Raw genomic sequence first — 21,147 nt, 5'->3', positions numbered from 1 at the left:
CAGTTTTGATCCCTGGGTTGGGAAGGTCTCCTGGAGAGGGAAATGGCAAACCACTCTAGTATTCTTGACTGGGAAATCTCATGACTAAAGGAGCTTGGCAGACTATAATCCATGGATCACAGAAGAGTCAGACATGACTTAGCAACCAAACAACAACAGCAACAACAATCCACTATGTTAATTGTGTCCTTTGATGCAAAAAAAATATATAAACTGGACTTTTTAATCTTGATGTTTATTTTTTTTCTTTTATTGCCTGTGCTTTTGGTGTCATATATAAGAAATCATTACCAAATTCAATGTCATTAAGCTTTTTTTTTTTGCTTGTGGGTATCCAGTTTACATAACACCATTTGTTGTAAATACTTTTTCCCCACTGAATGGTCTTGACGTGCTGTTGAAAATCATTTGTTATGGCTTAATCTCTAGTCCTTGAGTTGTAAATCTTGAGCCTCCTGTGGTCACCCTGTTTCCTGAGTACCACTGTCAGGGCCACTTTCCTAAAGATTCTTTTTACTTTAGCATGACACTGCTTAAAGGAAAGTTGCTTAAAACAGCTTCTCTCCCAGGTTGTGTGTGTGTGTGTGTGTGTGTGTGTTTTCCAAACTCTTCTCTTAAAACCTTTATTATACTATTGCACTTAATACTTATTTGATACTTCCCGCTTCAAGTTGTTAAGGCTTTACATCTGTAGATTCTTTTTATTTAATAAGATTAAAAGCTCTGGACACCTAAAGTCTGGTAAATACCATGAAACAACCAGAAAAAATCTCTTGCAAAAAGTAGGTCCTCAACTGACTGACTTAACATAGCCTTTGTATAACATTAATAAGGTTATGCAGCATTTGGAGACAGAATATTTGCTGAATCCAATTAAGTTGAAGAAAGATGCTACTTGCTGTTCAAAGTAGTTAGCAAAGCTCAGTTTAAAATGCTGAATAGTCCCTTAATAAAATTTAAACACTATGTACATAGTTCATAGAATCATATTGGGGTGTTTTCCAAAATGCCAGCAGCTCTGAAGCTAACATGACTAGGTTGTGCTGACAGATAGAATAGTTGACTCCAGCTCATTATCATCATTTTTATTTTTGTGAAGATCTGGACAGCATGGCTGCAGACTGCTGGGTATGTAATTGAACAACAGACTTGAGCTTACAGGTGCCACTCATCAATGATTACTTATTTAGCAAAACTGGAGGAAGCTTGTTGTAGTAATTGCTGATACAAACATTCTTGTTTCCATAGAAATACCTTGTTTATATGCAGAGGTTCAGGAGTCTTATTTATGTTCCTCCAGGTCAGAAATGGAGAAAGCAATGGCAACCCACTCCAGTACTCTTGCCTGGAAAATCCCATGGACGGAGGAGCCTGGTAGGCTGCAGTCCATGGGGTTGTGAAGAGTCAGACATGACTGAGTGACTTTGCTTTCACTTTTCACTTTCGTGCATTGGAGAAGGAAATGGCAACCCACTCCATTGTCTTGCCTGGAGAATCCCAGGGATGGCGGAGCCTGGTGGGCTGCCGTCTCTGGGGTCGCACAGAGTCAGACCCAACTGAAGCGACTTAGTAGCAGCAGCAACAGGGCAGAAATACTCTGAAATTGGTGTTCTTCTCCCCTGTACCAATCAGTTGCTGAGTGCTGGGGAAAGGAAGCCACCTCCTTTCCAGTGGCACAGACCCCTGACTTGGAGTTTGTTTTGGGAATCTCATTATCGGTCTTTCAAGTTCCATTTCTGCCAAGGAGAGGGGGACTGATTTTCTTTAAGGTTAAATGAGCTAATTTTACCTATGATGCACAGTTAGATATTACAGTTTTTTGTTGTATGAATTTTACTCCCTCATAGTTGGAAGTCAGTCCTTAACTGACTGAAGTGTTATTCTTTTCTGAGTTGCAGAATTTGAAATCTGTGATATGCATGTGTGTCTTTACGTAATAATGGTAACAATGGATATTTCTTAATCTCCTTTGGTATATGTATTCTCCAGATCTTTGCTTTGAGTTGCACCAAAGTAATGGATAAATAACTTGAATTGTCCCTGATATTACTCATTGTGTGGGTATGTGTTAGTCGCTCAGTCATGTCTGACTTTTTGTGACTCCATGGACTGTAGCCCACCAGGCTTCTCTGTCCATGGAATTCTCCAGGCAAGAATATTGGAGTCAGTTCCCATTTCCTGCTCCAATATTACTCATTACTTAGGTTTGATTTCATAGCATAACTTTGATATTTCTTATGTGATGTCTTATATTTAACCTTTTTATGTTTTCTCTGTCATATAATCAGCTAAACAAAGACTTTTAGAGTATCACAGTCATCTATCACTGGCAACTTGCAGTGTATAAATATCCTGTTTTTTTTTACAATTAAATTTACTAACTGTAAGAATCCTTCATCATTTAAGAATTGTAACTGCCATGCAGGTCCCAAAGAAAAATCCACCACTTTTCTGTATGCTGTTGAGCTGTCAGTGTGTGACTTAGAGGAAGTTGAGGAGCACTTTCTGGCACATTGTATTAACTAACATACATGTGTTTTCTCCACAGTAAAACCCACTGTAATTGATGTTGACATCTATGTTAACAGCATTGGTCCTGTGTCGTCAATAAACATGGTAAGAAGCTTCTTTTCTGATCTGATGGTCTTTGTATCAGTTCTTGCTTACGTTCTTATTGTGGATTTCTGTTCAAGATTTATCATGCAAGTTTAAGCTCACAATTGGCTTCTTAAATATGTAGCATTTATTGAAAGTTTAAACACTGAAAGTGGTAAAACTCAAGGAATAGAGATGGTGATTAAGAAGTATCTCATCTCATGTTTTTCTCTGGATATATGCCCAGGAATGGAACTGCAGGGTCTTATGATAGCTCTATGTTTAGTTTTTTAAGGAACCTCGATACTGTTCTCCATAGTGGCTGTACCAGTTTACATTCTCATCAACAGTGGAGGAGGAGTCTCTTCTCTGCATACCCTCTCCAGCACTTACTGTTTGTGGATTTTTTTGATGATGGCCATTCTGGCTGGTATGAGGTCATACCTCATTGTGGTTTTGATTTGCATTTCTCTAATAATTAGTGATGTTGAACATCTTTTCATGTGCCTGTTGGCCATCTGTATGTCTTCTCTGGAGAAATGTCTATTTAGATCTTCTGCCCATTTTTTGAGTGGGTTGTTTGTTTTGATGCTGTTAAGTGTCGTGAGCTGTTTGTAAATTTTGGAAACGGATCCCTTATTAGTAACATCATTCGCAAATATTTTCTCCCAATTTGTGGGTTGTCTTTTGGTTTTGTTTATTGTTTCCTTTGCTGTGCAAATCTTTTGAGTTTAAGTAGATCCCATTTAAAATTTTTGTTTGTATTTCCATTATCCTGGGAGATGGATCAAAAAAATATGTTGCTGTGATTTATGTCACAGAGTGTTCTGCCTATGGTCTCCTCTAACAGTTGTATGGAGTCCAGTCTCACATTTGGGTCTTTAATGCATTGGAGCTTATTTTTGTGTATGGAATTAAAGAATGATCTATTTTCTTTTTTTTTTTACATGTGGCTGTCCAGTTTTCCCAGCACCATTTGTTGAAGAGACTGTCTTTTCACCATTGTGTAGGCTTGCCTCCTTTGTCATAGGTTAATTGACCGTTAGTGCATGGTGTTATTTTAGGGTTTTCTATCCTATTCCATTGATATGGGTTTCCATTTTTGTACTAGAACCGTACTGTTCCTCCCCATCTTGTCCATGCGTTGTTTACTGTATGTAGATTTCCAGGTGATGTTATGTGCAGTGGTGTAGTCACTGGCTGTGTCTGGCCTCGTTAAAACTAGGGATGAATATAAATGACATTTTTTTAAATTTTAGTTCATTTTTTTCAAGGTCCAAAAGACCTGCCTTTCAGTGTTTCTCAGGAAAGAATCTGAGAATACTCAGCTTATACTTCTGTTTTCCTGGGGGTAAATACACTACTGCCTGTTTTTTTAAACAGGAAAAAGAAAATATGGGGTCAGGTACGTGTGTGATTTTCCTGAATAAAATTTTAGTATATTTTCACCTACTTATTAAGCAAAAAGTCTCCAGAAGTAACTGTTTCCAGTGTAGACGTCCTTTCCTGTACAGAGTGCTTGGCTCTTAGGAAGGGGCTGAAATGTTGGAATCCACTAGTGTCAAGGTCCCCTCATAGGTACCGTAGGCCAGAGTGGGCCTCCCTGACCAGAGTGTGCAGATTCTAGGAGCAGGCCCTTGCTTGCAGGCCAGTGACCTAACACTGGGCTCGTCCTTGTGCTTCCCTGCTGCACAGTGGCTCCTGGATTCAGGGGACACATGAGGCTGAAGGGGGATTGCACAATGCCAGCTTAAGAAGTCTTCCTTTCATTGCAGAGTTCTGTGGATGGAAATAATCCTTCCAAAAGTAATAGCAAAATTGTTTCTTTTCATAGCCCGGTATTAAAAGTGCTCATGTTTTCTCTGATGATAGAAAGGTTCCATGTGGGGCTGAAATTCTATTTATGGGTCACTCACTTTAAAAAAACCCCCTATGTCATCCACACAGTGGAGATGGACCACTAGCAAAGAGGGGACATGAATAAAAGAAGATTCGCCCTACACAGTCTGTTGGCTGCAGATCGTGAAAGGCAAATTACGACTGTAAACTGTTCCTTTCCCTGATTCAGTAGTCAGTTTCTCAGTGTTTCCTGTTCCGGAATTTTATTTACTTGTATTAGTTCCATAATGCTTTATTCAGACACTGCTTTATATGTAACACGAAAACAGAAGTGCCTCCAAAGATACATAGTCATAAAACTGTTTTAGGAACAGTTGCTTGTATTTGCATATCTAGGGATGTTCATGAACTCCTGTGACCTTGAGATCTACTTTGTGCCCAGAATCAGTCTTTGCTGATGAAATTGATAGACTTTTCTGTGTGAAAATCATAGGCTGCAGAGGAGGCTACAAATAAGTGACAGTCCCCACAGGGTGATAAGGGCTCTGCTAACGGCCAGCACTCCCTTGGAAGGCCCATTGCAGTTAGGATAGATTTCTCTGATGAGGTCTTTTCAGCCTGAGGTGAGGCTGCTAGGCGGGGCTCGGACAGGTGGGACAAGTGGGAAGTCGGCAGGAAAAAGCAGGACGGCAGCCACGTGGTGTGACTGGGGACCGGCTGAAGCCATGGGGTGCGTGGGCTGGGGAACTGTGGGGACTGGGACTCGGAGGCCATGCATGCTGAGAGTTTGGCTTTCCCTCAGCTCTGCCCTGGACAGACCCTGCACTGGGGACCGTGTGGACACTCCCGTCTGAGTAAGTGCAGGTCTGACTTCACGAGAGATTAGCTCAAATCCAGATTCGTGAACAAGCCATCCTGATGCCCAGGGGGTCAGAGCAAAGACAGATTCACTTTCCTGAAGGAGGGAATGTGCAAACCCCCCCTGAGGGAGGTTTCAGAGGCCTCAGGAGGCAAGGGCTTCCTTTTTTTTAGATTTAAATTTTTAGTTGTGAAAAAACATTTTTAGGTTCACATCGAAGTTGAGAAGAAGGTGCAGAGATTCCCTATATTCCTCCCTGCCTCCACTCTTGCACGGCCTCCCCAACTGTGAAAACATTTGTTACAATCAGTAAACCCATGCTGACACGTCATCATCACCCAGAGCCCACGGTTTGCATTAGGAGTCCCTCCTGATGTTGTACATCTGTGAGTTTGGACCAATCTGTAACAACATGTTTCAACCATCACAGTATCATGCAGAGTAGTTCCACTGCCCTAAACATTCTCTCTGCGTCTGCTTCCTGAAGGATGAGTACTTCCAGCCTTTGTGTTCCTAGATGTTTGCTTAGAAGTCAGAATGATAAAGGGCTTCTTCTCACATTGCCAGGTACATCACATTTACCCACTGTATCCATGAAAGCAAATGATACACTTTCAAAAAGTATTGTAAAGTGCTTTAATGTGGACCTCATGAAAAAGAAAAGCAATTTAAAAGTAGAGAATTGACTGTTGAAGTGGGAATTGGGGAGTCAGCAATAATAATATAAAAAAGAATACGAGAGAGAACAAAACAAATTAAAAAACACATTGTGGGAGAAAGGCACAATTTAGAGATGTGTACAGGATTTAATGATGTAAATTTTTATTGCAGTTTTGACCATAGCTAAAGCCTGATAAATTTATGACTTCCTCTAACTATTCATTTAACAAGGAAAGAGAGAAAATGATGTCTTCCTCTTCTTCCTCTTTTCCTTCCTGCTTTTCTGCTTCTTTTATTGATATTATTCATACTGAAGTTTCAGTCTCAGACATTCTCCTTCCTGCTAAATAAAATGAAGTTGCATTCAGTCACTTCCTTAACAGAGTGTTTTCCATGGTCTTGTCTCTCCTGGACTTGTTTATGCTTTTCCTAGTTATAGAGAGAGTAGAAATGATTCAGATGGGTTGAAGAGAACTTTGTTCTATTTTTCTGTAAGCTTCAATCACATCCTCTGTCCTTGTCATTGTGGCAATTTTAACATATCTAAATGTGCACAGTTCCTCATAGAATTACCCATGATTTGTTTCAAGCCTTGTATGGAAGCTGCATATAAGGGAGCTTCAGAGTTTATTTTTGAGAATATTTACCATAAAAGACCTTACTGGAATGGAACAAAGAAAATTGATGTTTTGATGCCTCCTCCGTGCTATCAGCCTGTCTTGTATGATCTTCTGTGAGTTCACGGTAGAGAAGATACTGCCTTTCGCACTTATTTGTGAGGAGGAGCTGGATGGAGCTGATCGGATGGAGACCCTGGAGCAGTGTTTCTGACTCCAGCCCGCTGTGTCTGTGGTCATCAGAACATGCAGCAGCAACACCTGTAGAGCTACAGCTCGGGCTTGAAACTTGAGATGGAAAGGGCTCGAGGGCGAGTCTGATGTTGGGATAATTTTCCTGTTATTAAAAATACTAATAGACTTTGTTTTTAGAGCAGTTTAAAATTTTTCCCAGCTCATTGAGATATAGTCGATGTATAACATTACGTAAGTTTAAGGTGATTGTATATATATATGTATTGCAGAATAATTGAAACAGTAACATTAGTTCATACTTTCATTGCCACACATGATCGTTTTTTTTTTGGTGTGGGTGATAAAAATTTTAAGATCTACTCATTTAGAAACTATCAAGTGTATAATAACCATATCGTTAACTGTAGTCACTGTGCTATATATTCTATCCCTGGGACTTACTTAATACTGGAAATTTGTACACTTCGACCAACATTTACCCACAAGTACCCTCTGCCATCCCTGGAAACAATGGATCTGCTCTGTTCTTATGATTTCTGGTTTATAAGATTCTACATATAAGTATGATCATAGAGTATTTGTCTTACTCTGACTTATTTCATGTAGCATAATTTTAAATGAGATGGTTGCGTGGCATCACCAACTCGATGGACATGGGTTTGGGTGGACTCCGGGAGTTGGTGATGGACAGGGAGGCCTGGCGTGCTGCAGTTCATGGGGTCGCAAAGAATTGGACATGGCTAAGCTACTGAACTAAACTGAACTGAACTGAACTGAATTTTAAATTGACAAAAACCGAGTGGGAATCACAGAGAATTCGCAACATGCACACACATACACATGTTCCTCATATTATTAACATCTTGCCATTATTGTGGTGCATTTTGTTATGAGTGATGAATGGATACTGACACATTATTAGGTGAAGCTCGTAGTTTACATGAGGGTTCACTTTTGGTGGTGTTCCTTCTGTGGATTTTCACAAATGTATGATGACATGTATAATGTACTCACCATAACTGAGTACAGTAGTGTACAGTATTTTCACTGGCCTGAAAATCCACTGTTCATCACTACCCTCCATTTCTTTAAATATTGCTTCAGTAACCTTCTATTTCTCTCTTTTCATGTTCTAGGGCTCCAGTCCTGTGACTATTAAGGATTTCTCCCAAGTCCCATTTTACCCTTATGCTTATGGTTTTATTTCCATCCCTTTGATATCCATGTTTCAATCAGTGGACACCTTTCAATCTACCTTCAGTTCACTTCAATCTCTCAGTCATGTCCAACTCTTTGTAACCCCATGAACTGCAGCACGCCAGCCTTCCCTATCCATCACCAACTCCTGGAGCTTACTCAGACTCATGTTAATTGAGTCCATGATGCCATCCAACCGTCTCATCCTCTGTCTCCCCTTCTCCTCCTCCTGCCCTCAGTCTTTCCCAGCATCAGGGTCTTTTCAAATGAGTCCGTTCTTCACATCAGGTGGCCAAAGTATTGGAGTTTCAGCTTCAACATCAGTCCTTCCAATGAACACGCAGGAATGATCTCCTTTAGGATGGACTGGTTGGATCTCCTTGCTGTCCAAGGGACTCTCAAGAGTCTTTTCCAACACCACAGTTCAAAAGCTTCAGTTCTTTGGTGCTCAGCTTTCTTTGTAGTCCAAATTTCACATCTGTACACGAATATTGGAAAAGCCATAGCTTTGACGTGATGGACCTTTGTTGACAAAGTAATGTCTCTGCTTTTTAATATGCTGTCTAGGTTGGTCATAGCTCTTCTTACAAGGAGCAAGTGTCTTTTAATTTCATGGCTGCAGTCACCATCTGCAGTGATTTTGGAGCCCCCCAAAATAAAGTCTCTGTTTCCATTATTTCCCCATCTATTTGCCATGGAGTGATGGGACCAGATGCCATGATCTTAGTTTTTTGAATGTTGAGTTTTAAGCCAACTTTTTCACTCTCCTCTTTCACTTTCATCAAGAGGCTATTTAGTTCTTCTTGCTTCCTGCTATAAAGGTGGTGTCATCTGCATATCTGAGGTTATTGATATTTCTCCCGGCAATCTTGATTCCAGCTTGTGCTTCTTCCAGCCCAGCGTTTCTCATGATGTACCCTGCATGTAAGTTAAATAAACAGGGTGACAATAAAGAGCCTTGTCATACTCCTTTCCCAATTTGGAACCAGTCTGTTGTTTCATGTCCAGTTCTAACTGTTGCTTCTTGACCTGCATGCAGATTTCTCAGGAGGCAGGTAGGGTGGTCTGGTATTCCCATCTCTTGAAGAATTTTCCACAGTTGATTGTGATCCACACAGTCAAAGGCTTTGGTGTAGTCAGTAAAGCAGAAGTAGATATTTTTCTGGAACTCACTTGCTTTTTCAATGATCCAATGGATGTTAGCAATTTTATCTCTGGTTCTAATTTGACCAGAGATCAAAAGGATCCAGAAGAACCAGAAGAGATCAATCTTCCTTGCAGCTTCGTAAGTCACTCCTCATGTATCCCTTATCTGTTCAAGCCATCTATTGATTTTTTTATGTCTTAAAATTTTACTTTATAAATTAATATAGAGTGATTTAATTTTTTCAGTATATAGTTTTATGACTTTTAAAATATGTATACATTTATATACCTACAATAGTCAAGATAGAGAACATTTCAACTACCCCAAAAGCTCCCTCACACTTTCTGTTAACAGTCACAACTGACCCTCACCCAAATACTTGGCAACCACTGATTTGTTTTCTAACACTTCAGTTTTGTTTTTGAGAATTCTATGTAAATGGAATCACATAATTAGTGATGTTGGTTCCTTTGAAACTGGTTCCTTTCATTCAGCATAGTGGATTTAAGATTCATCCTCTGTTAATGCTTTTAGCAGTATTTTTTATATTATTACTGAGATACTGAGTACTTATGTAATTATATTAGTTAGGGTTCTACAGAGAAATAAAATCAATAGGATATATACATACATACATATATATATATATATATGCACACATATATTATCATATCACACCATATTATAATCCCTCAAGGGAAAGGCAACGTGTTTTACTGAGTCCACCAATTCAGATGTTAATATTTCATCTGAAAACACTTTCACAGATTCACCTAAGAATAATGTTTAGTTAAATATCTGGGTATCCCATGACACAGTCAGGTTGACACATAAAATTGACCATCAAAGTATTTTTCGTTTCTAAAATTTTAGTTTGACGGTTTCTTGTACGTGTGTGGTCTCTGGTGAATTTCTCCATCTTACAGTCTTTTTCTGGGACAGGCTAATCATAAAATTCACAGCTGATGGCTGCAGTATCTGACCATTTGTGGTGCCATTTCTGTTGTCTCTTTGGTTGCTTTTCCCTGTGTTTTTGTTTCTCCTTGATTATGTACAAAAGTTGTAGAGACTTCAGTCAGCATTCCCTCTGTGTCTGGAGGTCACTACTGTTGTGGGGGCTATTTTGCTGTCCAGCTGAGGCTCAGCTGGGCTCTGGTTCCAGTCTACCCTGCCCCCAGTCTTGGGGATAGCTCTGCAGGAGTCCCAACTGACGGCTTGGGTTGCCTCCCAAGGCAGCTCCAAAGTGCTCCAAAATTCTGATTTTTATATTTCTGAAGAACTGATGCTTTTCAGCTGTGGTGTTGGAGAAGACTCTTGAGAGTGTCTTGGACTGCAAGGAGATCCAACCAGTCAGTTCTGAAGGAGATCAACCCTGGGATTTCTTTGGAGGGAATGATGCTAAAGCTGAAGCTCCAGTACTTTGGCCACCTCATGCGAAGAGTTGACTCATGGGAAAAGACTCTGATGCTGGGAGGGATTGGGGTCAGGAGGAGAAGGGGACAGCCGAGGATGAGATGGCTGGATGGCATCACTGACTCGATGGACGTGAGTCTGAGTGAACTCCGGGAGATGCTGATGGACAGGGATACCTGGCGTGCTGTGATTCATGGGGTCACAAAGAGTTGGACACGACTGAGCGACTGAATGGAACGGAACGGAACAGACAGCATAAAATGGCTGGAAATTCTGCTCTTCTTTTTAAGCCATTTTATAACTGCTTTATCATCTCTTACCGTGCAGCTTAGTCTGTGAGCATGTTGAGGGAAACCCCAGGCCATTGGGCCCATTTCTTTGCCATCCTCCCTCTCTGAAGGCTTGCCCCTCCTGGTCGGGCTGCTTGGCTGCCCCAGACTCAGCTTCTGGCCCAGCTCTGCCAGGTCCCGCAGTTCTCACCGCCACTTCACCGGCTCCTGCTGCCGATAGGAGGCAAGTTCTAGGGAGACGGGCTAAGTGCTGGCCCTGCTGCCCCTGTTGTCTTGGTGTTGAACCTCTTCAAATCAGTTTATAAATGTGTATTTTATCCAGCTTTTCTGTTTTTGCTTTGTGAGAGTATTGGTCTAGAACAAGCTTTCCCATCATAGCCACACACCTTTGATTTAAAATTTTCTTTAGGTGGAATAAGGTTTGATTTCTAGTAGTTGGAAAGGAAATAATTTGGAGCCATGAGTTAAGCCCTAAGAAAATTTTCATTTTCATGAAGAATTTCATTAAACAACATATTCCCTGTTTTGTTCCACTACCTTCTGCCATTTTCAGGCAACTTCATGATTCCATCTTCTCAAAACTTTTAATCTTCTTGAGTAAAGAACTGTTCCACGTACCTTTTACAGTCTTCCAGGGGATTGGAAATTTTTTCATTAAGATAATTTGTAAAGACTGAAATAAGTGAAAACCTGAAGGTGTGATGTCTGGTGAATAAGGTGGGTGAATCAGAACTTCCCAGCCAAGCCGAAATAGTTGTTGCCTGGTCATCAGAGAAACATGCGGTCTTGCATTATTCCTGTGAACGTCTGTGTTTTCTATTGACTAATTCTGGACGTTTTTCATCAAGTGCTGCTTAAAGTTGGTCTACTTGCGTGCAGTACTTGTTGGAATGAACCATTTGATTTTCCAGAAGGCACTCATAACAGAGGACTCTCTTCCAGTCTTACCATATACCTTCTTTGGATGATGACTGGCCTTTGGTGTAGTTGGTGGTAGTTCATTTCGCTTGCCCCAGTCTTCCACTCCACATTATTGTACAGTATCCTCTTTTCATTGCCTGTCACAATTGTTTTAAAACAGAACATTTTTCTTACACTTAAGTAGAGAGTTGCAGGCAGAAATACAATCAAGATTTTTTCACTTAACATATGTGGAACCCAAACATCAAAGCAATTATAGACTCTGCTACTGCTACTGCTAAGTCACTTCAGTCGTGTCCGACTCTGTGTGACTCCATAGATGGCAGCCCACCAGGCTCCCCCATCCCCGGGATTCTCCAGGAAAGAACACTGGAGTGGGTTGCCATTTCCTTCTCCAATGCATGAAAGTGAAAAGTGAAAGGGAAGTCGCTCAGTCGTATCCGACTCTTAGCGACCCCATGGACTGCAGCCCACCAGGCGCCTTCGTTCATAGGATTTTCCAGGCGAGAGTACTGGAGTGGGGTGCCATTGCCTTCTCCATAGACTCAAGCAGGTACAAATGAATTTCAACAGTTGATTTGGATATTCTGAGTTGTGTCAGCTATCTGCTGCATGGTATAATGGTAACTGTTCTCAATTAATATCTAGATTTGATTGCTGTCAACTTCAGTGGGTCTACCAGTGTGTGGAGCATTGTCCAACAAGAAATCTCCAGCATGAAACTTTGCAAACCACTTCTGTCAGTCAGTCAACAGTACCTTTTCTATACACTGCACAAATCTATTTTTTGCATTTCAGTTGCATTTTTCCCTTTCTTGAAATAATAAAGCATAATATACCAAAAACGTTTCTTTTTTCTTCCCTGTTCAGTATTAAAATGGCTACATAAAAATTCACTAATTTTGATAAGTTTTTTAAGTGTATGCTGATATGACAGCTGTCACGATAGTCTAACAAAATTGTTTCAAATGAAGTTAAACACAACTAAGCACTATAGAGCCATCTTATGGGAAAACCAAGCAAACTTTTTGGCTAACCCCAAATTTGTATATATTTATAAAGTGTGTGATTTTGAGATTTGGTTCATCACTAGATGTAAAGCCCTTTTCCAGTGCAACAGCAGTAGAAATAATAGTGTGTATCTAAAATATACACTTTATTAAAGAAACCAATAGAATATGTTGAGAGAGCCACACAGTATAAGTGGGAAGGATTTCTGAAACTTAAAAAAAGTTTTCAAGAATGAGAAGGAAGATGGTATTTAAAGCCTTTAAAAACTAGTAAAGGCTTTTTAAACCAGTGATCTTGTGAACCCCAGTCTGTAGCAGGTTCCCGTTTTACTGTGAGCCCTTGAAGGCCAACACCTACAGCTCTTTTTGGCCCCTTGGGACTCAGTTGAAAGGCCCTGATGAGTGTCTGTTAAATGAATGAATGAATAAAAGTCATCTTCCCTTCTGCCTGTCTACATATGTGCCCACTGTGCATCCTTGAGTGTTAGTGTGCACATCCCGCATACCCATACACTTCCCATGTCTTAGGTTACATTTTCATTAATGAATAGGTCTTGCTCTAATCGTATTAGTTAACAGTTTTTCATTGCTTCCAGTGCTGCAAGAGTTTATTCCTGACAATAAACCTGTGGAGGCTGAAGATATCATCAGCCAAGTTTATGGCTAATAGACCTTAAGGTATAGGACCCTTAGGTCCTATCTCAAAGACTGTGCATCTGGAAAGATGACAGAACAGACACCCATACTCTAAAGGAAATCAGTGGAAGCTATGCTAATGGGTATGTGCACGTGAGAGTGTGTGTGTGTGTGTGTGCTCAGTCATGTACCAGTCTTTGGAACCCCATGGACTGAAGCCCACCAGGCTCCTCTGTCCAGGAAGTTTTCCAGGCAAGAATACTGAAGTGGGTTGTTTCCTAATCCAGAGGATCTTCCTGACATAGGAATCAAACTTGCATGTCTTGTATCTCCTGCATTAGCAGGTGGATTCTTGACCACAGGCCACCTGGGAAGCCCATGCTAATGGGCTTGTCCGTGTAAAACCAGTGCATTTTAAACAGGCTGTTTTTCCTCTTTTGTTTATCCTCCTGTGTCTTGGAACTTTTCACTGCTTTATACAAAATGTCTTAAATGTCAAAATGTCTTGTTGCATGGAGCAGTCATGCCCCTTTGTGATGTCTCAACAACTGTCATATATAACTTACAGCAATGTTAGTTATATGAATCATGTTGTACATTATATCCCAAATATTTACTTAGCTTATAACTGGAGGTTTGCAATTTTAATCCAATTCCCTCTTCCCCACCCACCCCATCTCTGGTAACCAGAGATCTGATCTCTTTTCTGAGTTTATTTCTGAAGTGTATTTGACCTACAATACTATGTTAGTTTCTACTATGCAACCTAGTGAGCTGACATTTCTATACATTACCAAATAATCACCATGATAAGTCTAATTACTGTCATCATATGTAAATATTAAATTAGTACTGGATGTATTCGCTACTCTCTACGTTTCATCCCTGTGGTTCGCTTATCTTGTAATTGGAAATTTGTGCCTCTTAATCTCCCTCAACTATTTCCCTCATCCCCAAGCCCCCTGCTCTCCGGTAACAACCTTTTTGATTTCTGTCTATAACTCTGTTTTTGTTTTGTTATGTTTGTTCGTTTCTTTTGCTTTTTGAACTCCACATGTAAGTGAAATCATACTTGTCTTTCTCTCTTTGACTTATTGCATTTAGCATAATACCATATAGGTCCATGTTTTGTGGGCTGGTATGTGGCATCCGGTCCCATCACTTCATGGGAAATAGATGGGGAAACAGTGGAAACAGTGTTGGGAGCGACTGAGTATATATATGTTTATGATTTTATTTGGAACAGTTAGTCCATTAACATTTCAGCTGATTTTTAATAGATATTTGGTTATTGCCATTTTGTGAAATTTTTTCAAGTTGTTTTGTATTTCTTTTTTATTTCTTTTGATCTTTTCCCTGTGATTTGATGGCTGTCTTTAGTGTTATATTTAGATTCCCTTTTCTTTTGTATGTGTAAGTATCTGTTATAAATTTTTGGTTTGTGGTTAGCATGAAGTTCATACATGACAATTATATATATACATTTTCATTTCAACCTGATGATCTCTTACATTCAAATGCATTCTAACAGCCCTGCATTTTTGCTGCCCTTCACATATTTAGTGTTTTTGACATCATATTTTTACATCTTTTTGTTTTGTGTAACCCTACCTACTTATTGTAGATATATATGATTTTACTACGATTGTTTCTTATCCTTTCTTGTAGCTATGTAAGTGGTTGATTTACTACCTTTATTGTATATTTGTCTTTACCAATAGATTTTTCCTTCATAGGTTTAATATTTCTAGTATTTCCTCGTCTTTTCCACTTAGAGAATTCCCTTTAACTTTTCTTATAAAGTTGGTTTGGTGGTGCTGCACTCTGTTAACTGTTGCTTGTCTGTAAAATTCTTTACCTCTCCTTCAGATATGAATGATAGTTTTGCCAGATAGAGTATTTTTGGTTGTAGGTTTTTTTTTTTTTTCCCTTTCATCACTTTACACGTACTGTGGCACTATCTTCTGGCCTGTAGAATTTCTGCTGAAAAGTCAGCTATAGTCTTATGGGAGTTCTCTGTTGCTTCTCCCTTGCTGCTTTTAATCTTTTTCTCCTTAATTTTTGCCATTTTAATTGCTCTGTCTTGGTGTGTTCCTCTTTGGGTTAATCCTGTATGGGACTCTCTGTACTTCCTGGACTTGGGTGACTTTCCTTTCCCAGATTAGGGAAGTTTTCGGCTATTTTGTCTTCAAATATGTTCTCTTCCTCTTTCTCTCTCTTATGCTATAATGTATGTTAGTGCAGTTGATGTTGTCCCACAGGTTTCTTAAATTGTTCTCAGTTTATAAATTTATTTTTCTTTGTTCAGCATTAGTGATTTCTGCTCCTCTGTCTTCTAGCTAGCCGATCTGTTCCTCTATATCATCCAAAGTATTCTTGATTCCTTCTGGTGTATTTTTATTTAAATTACTGTATTCTTCCACTCTGTTTGTTTCTTTTTCTATTTTTCTAACTCTTTGTTAAAATGTCTCACTTTGTTTATCCATTCTTCTCCTGAATTCATTGATGATCTTTATGAGTATTACCTTGAAGTCTTTGTCAGATGGATTGCTTATCTCTACTTCAATTAGTTCTGGGGTTTTATCTTGTTCCTTTGTTTTGAACATACTCCTTTGTTGCCTCATTTTGCCTAAGTCTCTGTGTGCATTAGGTATGTCGGTTACACTTACCAATCTGGTACTAGTGGCCTCATGTAGGAGATGTCCTATGGGGCCCAGCAGCACACTCTCCTCTGGTCTCCAGAGCTGTGTTACCTAGGGATGCCCTCTGGGGCTGGGTGGACCCTCCTCTGTGGCAGGGCCGACCGCTGTGGCTGTGGCTGTGCCATGGCTGCTGACCTGGTTGGCTGCTAGGCCCTGCCCTCTGTGCAGTCTAACAGCCACTGACGGGGCTGGGTGTTGGCATTGCTGGCTGTGGGGCCTTGGGCCCCAGGGGTGGGTGTCGGCCTGCTGGGGGTTGGGGCTGGGTCCTGAGGATCCGCGGCTGGACGGGTTCAGATCCCATGAGTCCCCTAGTGGGCGGCCCTTGGTCCCTGTACGGCTGACTGCTTGACTTGGGGGGATGTCTCAGGACTGGTGCCAACCTGCTGTTGGGAGGGTGAGCCCCCAGTGCTAATAAGAGAGAGGACTCCAAAGTGGTATTTGCCAGCATGTGTCCTCATGGTAGAAAGAGCGCCCCCAAGTGGCTGTGCCCGCGTCTGTGCTCAGAGTGAGCTCCAGCTGCCTCCTGCCACTCCAGGAGATTCTCCAAGATCAGCAGGTGGGTCTGACCTAGGCTCCTTGGAAATCACTGCTTCTGCCCTGGGTCCTGGAGCGTGTGAGACTTTGCATGTGTGCTGTAAGAGTGAGTCTTTATTTCCCACAGCCCTTCTGAAATTAAGCCCCATGGGTTTTCAAAGCCAAACATTCTAGAGGTTTGTCTTCCTGGTACAGGATCCTTGGGCTGGGGAGCTTAACGTGGGTCTTGGGCCCCTGGCTCACTGGAGAAAACTCTGCCTTGTAATTATGTCCCTGTGTGTGGTTGCCCACCCAGGGTGTGTGTCTTGACTGTACCATGTTTCTGCTTTTCCTAGCTGTCTTATTGTGGTTCCTTCTTTACATCTTTACTTCTAGAAAATCTTTTCTGCTAGTCTTCAGGTCATTCTTACAGACAGTTGTTCTGTAAATGGTTGTAGTTTGGCGTGCCCGTGGGAGGGGACATGAGCCCAGGGTCCCCCTTACTCCTCTATCCAGTCTACTCCAGTCTGTGCTACCTCTTTTTAACCAGGTAGATGTGCGTGTGCCTTGCCTCACTGAAGAAGTTAGAAGGGGTGAATCAACAGCATGCATAATAAGGAAGAGGATGAAAAGAAATGTATTAATCTGTAGTTCTGTCCAGATGCTGTTTAGTCAGTACATACTGCTGGAGTGGTTTGGGTTTTTGGAAAAGATACAGCAATTGGGCTTCCCTGGTTGCTCAGCTGGTAAAGAATCCACCTGCAGTGCAGGAGACCCCAGTTTGATTCCTGGGTTGGGAAGATCCCCTGGAGAAGGGATAGGCTAGCCACTCCAGTATTCTTGGGCTTTCCTTGTGGCTCAGCTGGTGAAGAATCCACCCGCAATGTGGGAGACCTGGGTTCAATCCCTGGGTTGGGAAGATCCCCTGGAGAAGGGAAAGGCTACCCCAGTGTTCTGGCCTGGAGAATTCCATGGACTGTATAGTCCATGGGGTCACAAACAGTTGGACATGACTGAGCGAGTTTCACTTTCAGTTTCACAGCAATTCAAAAGTGAAATCATGTTCCTGACACCTGTTTTAAAGTAATTATCAGACCTCGCGGGCATGAAGGAGTGCTGACCTTCACACATCTCTCGTTCCACCGCTGACGACGTGTGGTGGTCCAGTGATGCTGCTGCCAAGGCTCAGGCCAGCCCTGAAGTCCTCTCTTGGGGTTCCCTTGCACTGCTTACTTAGCCACGTACCCACGAGATTCTGCTTCTTGTCTTACACCCCTGGGACATCCGTCCTCACTGGACATTTCCCTCCCTGCTTTTCTGTATCCTCACTTTGTTCAGCTTGGTTCTCCTTTGCTTGCGTCCCGCCCTTGCCTTGGCCTCGATGGGTCAGCTGCCCCGTTCACGTCCCTGTGCCTGTGTTGTCCCATTGTTCACGACAGCTGAGCAGGGGTGGGTGTGTGTCCTGGTGGGTTTAGAGTCCTGCTGCTCTGCTGCGGTCTGCTGAGCGCACTCCTCAGGCTGCTCTGCATCTGGGCTGGGAGGATCCTGAGACACGCTCGAGTCTGCACAAAGCACGCTGCCTGCTGCTTTGTCCCCTGAAGAGTGTGTGAAGTTCTGTAAGGGGACAGAACTGGAATAAAACAAATGGCCGGGCCTTGTAGGCAGGCAAGTTTTACCTTTCCTGTAGTGCAAAGCCACCTGTTCCCAGGTTATGGAGCTGCCCCATGGACACCGAGCTGCTGAGCACATGGATGTTCTAGGGCAGAAGAAACCTGTACACTGGGGCCTCTCTGGTCTCTTTCAGACCAAATGTCCTATGATTTTAGGACACAGCAGGGAAATTTGATTTTATAAAACTGAAGAAACTTGAAAATTTAATTTCCAATGAAAAATTACTTTTGCCAGTGATTTGCAAGATTTGCAATCACTCCCCTTTTGTTTCTAGACTCTCTAATCTGCCCATCCTTCTCTTCCATAATACTGAAGTCTAAAAATACTTGTCCTTGAGCTATGCAAAGAAATAAAAATGAGCTGGAGTTATGGAAGAAAGCCGTAAAATACTGTTTTCCTTTATTTTTTTGGCTTCAGAGTTATGTTAGATATTTCGAGAAAGACATTTAAATTAAAAAAAGAAGCAATTAAGGTTTAGGCATCTGAAAGGAATTTACATGAGATAAAAAAATGTGATGCTGTGAATTCAGTTCTCTTTTCTTCTCAAATTGTTCAGCCTTCTTTGAGGCACTCTGTTCTGTTGAAATTGACCAGTCAAGACCGCTTCTCTGTGAGGAGGTGGCCTTTCTGTAAGGTGCCCTGGTGTGTGAAAGCTCTTCTAGTATGCAGCATTGAAGCAGCATTTGTAGACTATTTACTGAAAATCTCTCTCTCTCCCTTGCCCTCAGCAGGGTTGGACAGGCTAAACACCACTAAAGAGAGAACTTTAGATGTTTATAAGCACGATACATCATGTTCCTTTTGTGAAAATTTTATAATTGGAGTCTCTTCTTCTTTTTTTTTTTTTTAACCCTAAGCTGCAGACATGATTTCTGATGTCTTTCTAGATCTTGTGTAGGCTATCCAGTTACTATTCCTCAGTCAACTAATTGCTAACTGAACATTCTATCTTGGCCATCCAACTTCCCCTTCTTGGTTGTCATAAAGTTAGCCGCATATTCACTGATGAGTCATCGAATCAAAACAACCCTGCAGATAGTTGGAATCATCTTAGATCTGTGTCTTTTGCTTTCTCCGTCTGTCTTGTGCCGAGGGGCGCTGGCCCTGTGACTCTAGCGTAGCGGGGTAGTGGAGTTTGAACTCTGCACCTGCAGAAGGACATGGCAGCAGGTGCAACGCTGCTTGTCTCAGGACTTGCCCTGCACAGTTCCCCAGGCAGACTGTCCTGCATCCTGACCTGGTATAGGAACTCTTCCCGTAAGTCTTCATATCCATGCAGGAAGGATGGCCCGCGAGGCAGGTCTCCCGCTGTGGGTCTAAACTGGTGGTGTTTGATTTCTTTAGAGAAAACTGAGGTAGAGCAGCATCGGTGACCTCAGTGAGTGCGGGTCCCAAAGACCAGATCTGTTTATGGGGACGCAACATCCTGATGGCCTCACTTGATGCAAAAGACAGCTTTTCTGGGTCTCCTCTGTAGCCACACTCTCATCTGTTCATGGAAGAGCTCCTCCTCCACCGATTTTCTCACCTGGGTAAAGTGAGTCAGCCTATCTTCTGCTGGAAAAAAATGTTTCCATCTGAGTTTATTTCTGTTTTGAAAATAAATTCATTTGTGTGTGTGCTTTTTTTAGATTACACATATAAGTGATGTCATATAATATTTTTCTTTCTCTGTCTGACTTAACTTAGTGTGCTAGTCTATAGGTCCAGGCATGCTGCTGCAAATGACATTATTTCATTCTTTTTATGACTGAAAGAAGATATATATATCTTCTTTATCCATTCCTCTGTTGAAGTTTATTTCATGCTTGGCTATTGTAAATAGTACTGGTGTGAACACTGAGGTACATTTATCTTTTCAAATTAGTTTTTCTCTTTTTCAGATATATGCCCAGGAGTGGGATTGCTGGATCATATGGTAGCTGTATTTTTAGTTTTTAAGATTCCTCCATACTGTTTTCAATAGTGACTGTACCAATTTACATTCCCACCAGCAGTGTAGGAGGGTTCCCTTTCCTCCACACCCTCTTCAGCATTTATTATTTGTAGACTTTTTGACGATTAGCATTCTGAGTCGTTTGAGGTGATATCTTATTGTAGTTTTGATTTGCATTTCTCTGATAATTAGTGATGTTCATATTTTCTTTGTTTTCCTGATTTAGTCTTGGGAAATTGTACATTCTTGGAAATTTACCCATTTTTTACTAAGTTGACCATTTTATTGGCATGTAATTGTATTAATTTTTTGTGATCCTTTGTATTTCTATGGTGTACATTGTAACTTCTCCTTTTTTATTCCTGATTTTGTTGATTTGGATCCTCATTTTTTTCTTTATGAGTCTAGCTAAAGGCTTATCAGTTTTGTTTATCTTTTAAAAATCAGCTCTTAATTTCATTGATCTTTACTATTGTTTTTAAATCTCTGTTTCACTTATTTCTACTTTGATCTTTGTGATTTCTTTCCTTTTACTAACTTCGGGGTTTCTTTGTTTTTCTTTTTCTAGTTCCTTCGGGTGTAAGTGATACCTCATTGTAGGTTTGATTTGCATTTCTCTGATGGTTAGTGATGCTGAACATCTTTTCACTTGCTTTTGGCCGTCTATAAGGTTGCACAGTGGTCAAGAATCCCCCTGCCCATGCAGGGGATGTGGGAGCCTTGGATTTGATCCCTGGGTGGGGAGGATCCCCTGGAGAAGGAAACTGCAGTCTACCCCAGTACTCTTGCCTGGGAAATCCCATGGACAGAGGAGCCTGATGGGCTGTAGGCCATGAGTGGGGTTACAAAGAGTTGTACACACACACACACACACACACACACACACACACACACACAATCTTCTTTGGAGAAATATTTCTTAGGTCTTCTGCCCATTTCCTGATGG

The 21,147-nt window shown here is 41.3% G+C and overlaps 1 protein-coding gene across 1 annotated transcript in view; it reads left to right on the top strand.

Moving 5' to 3' along the window:
* GABRG3 (gamma-aminobutyric acid type A receptor subunit gamma3) overlaps positions 1-21,147 on the top strand; it is an 823,115-nt gene that overhangs the window by 70,607 nt on the left and 731,361 nt on the right. Inside the window, exon 3 of the mRNA XM_040257137.1 lies at positions 2,549-2,616. Within this exon, the coding sequence (XP_040113071.1) occupies positions 2,549-2,616 (68 nt within the window). The remainder of the gene's footprint in view (positions 1-2,548; positions 2,617-21,147) is intronic.

This window comes from Oryx dammah, unplaced genomic scaffold (genome assembly GCF_014754425.2).
Source record: "Oryx dammah isolate SB20612 unplaced genomic scaffold, SCBI_Odam_1.1 HiC_scaffold_16, whole genome shotgun sequence".
In the NCBI taxonomy this organism is placed as follows: Eukaryota; Metazoa; Chordata; class Mammalia; order Artiodactyla; family Bovidae; genus Oryx; species Oryx dammah.
The sequence above is the reverse complement of the archived record's forward strand: the minus strand, read 5'-3'. Positions and strand labels throughout refer to the sequence as shown.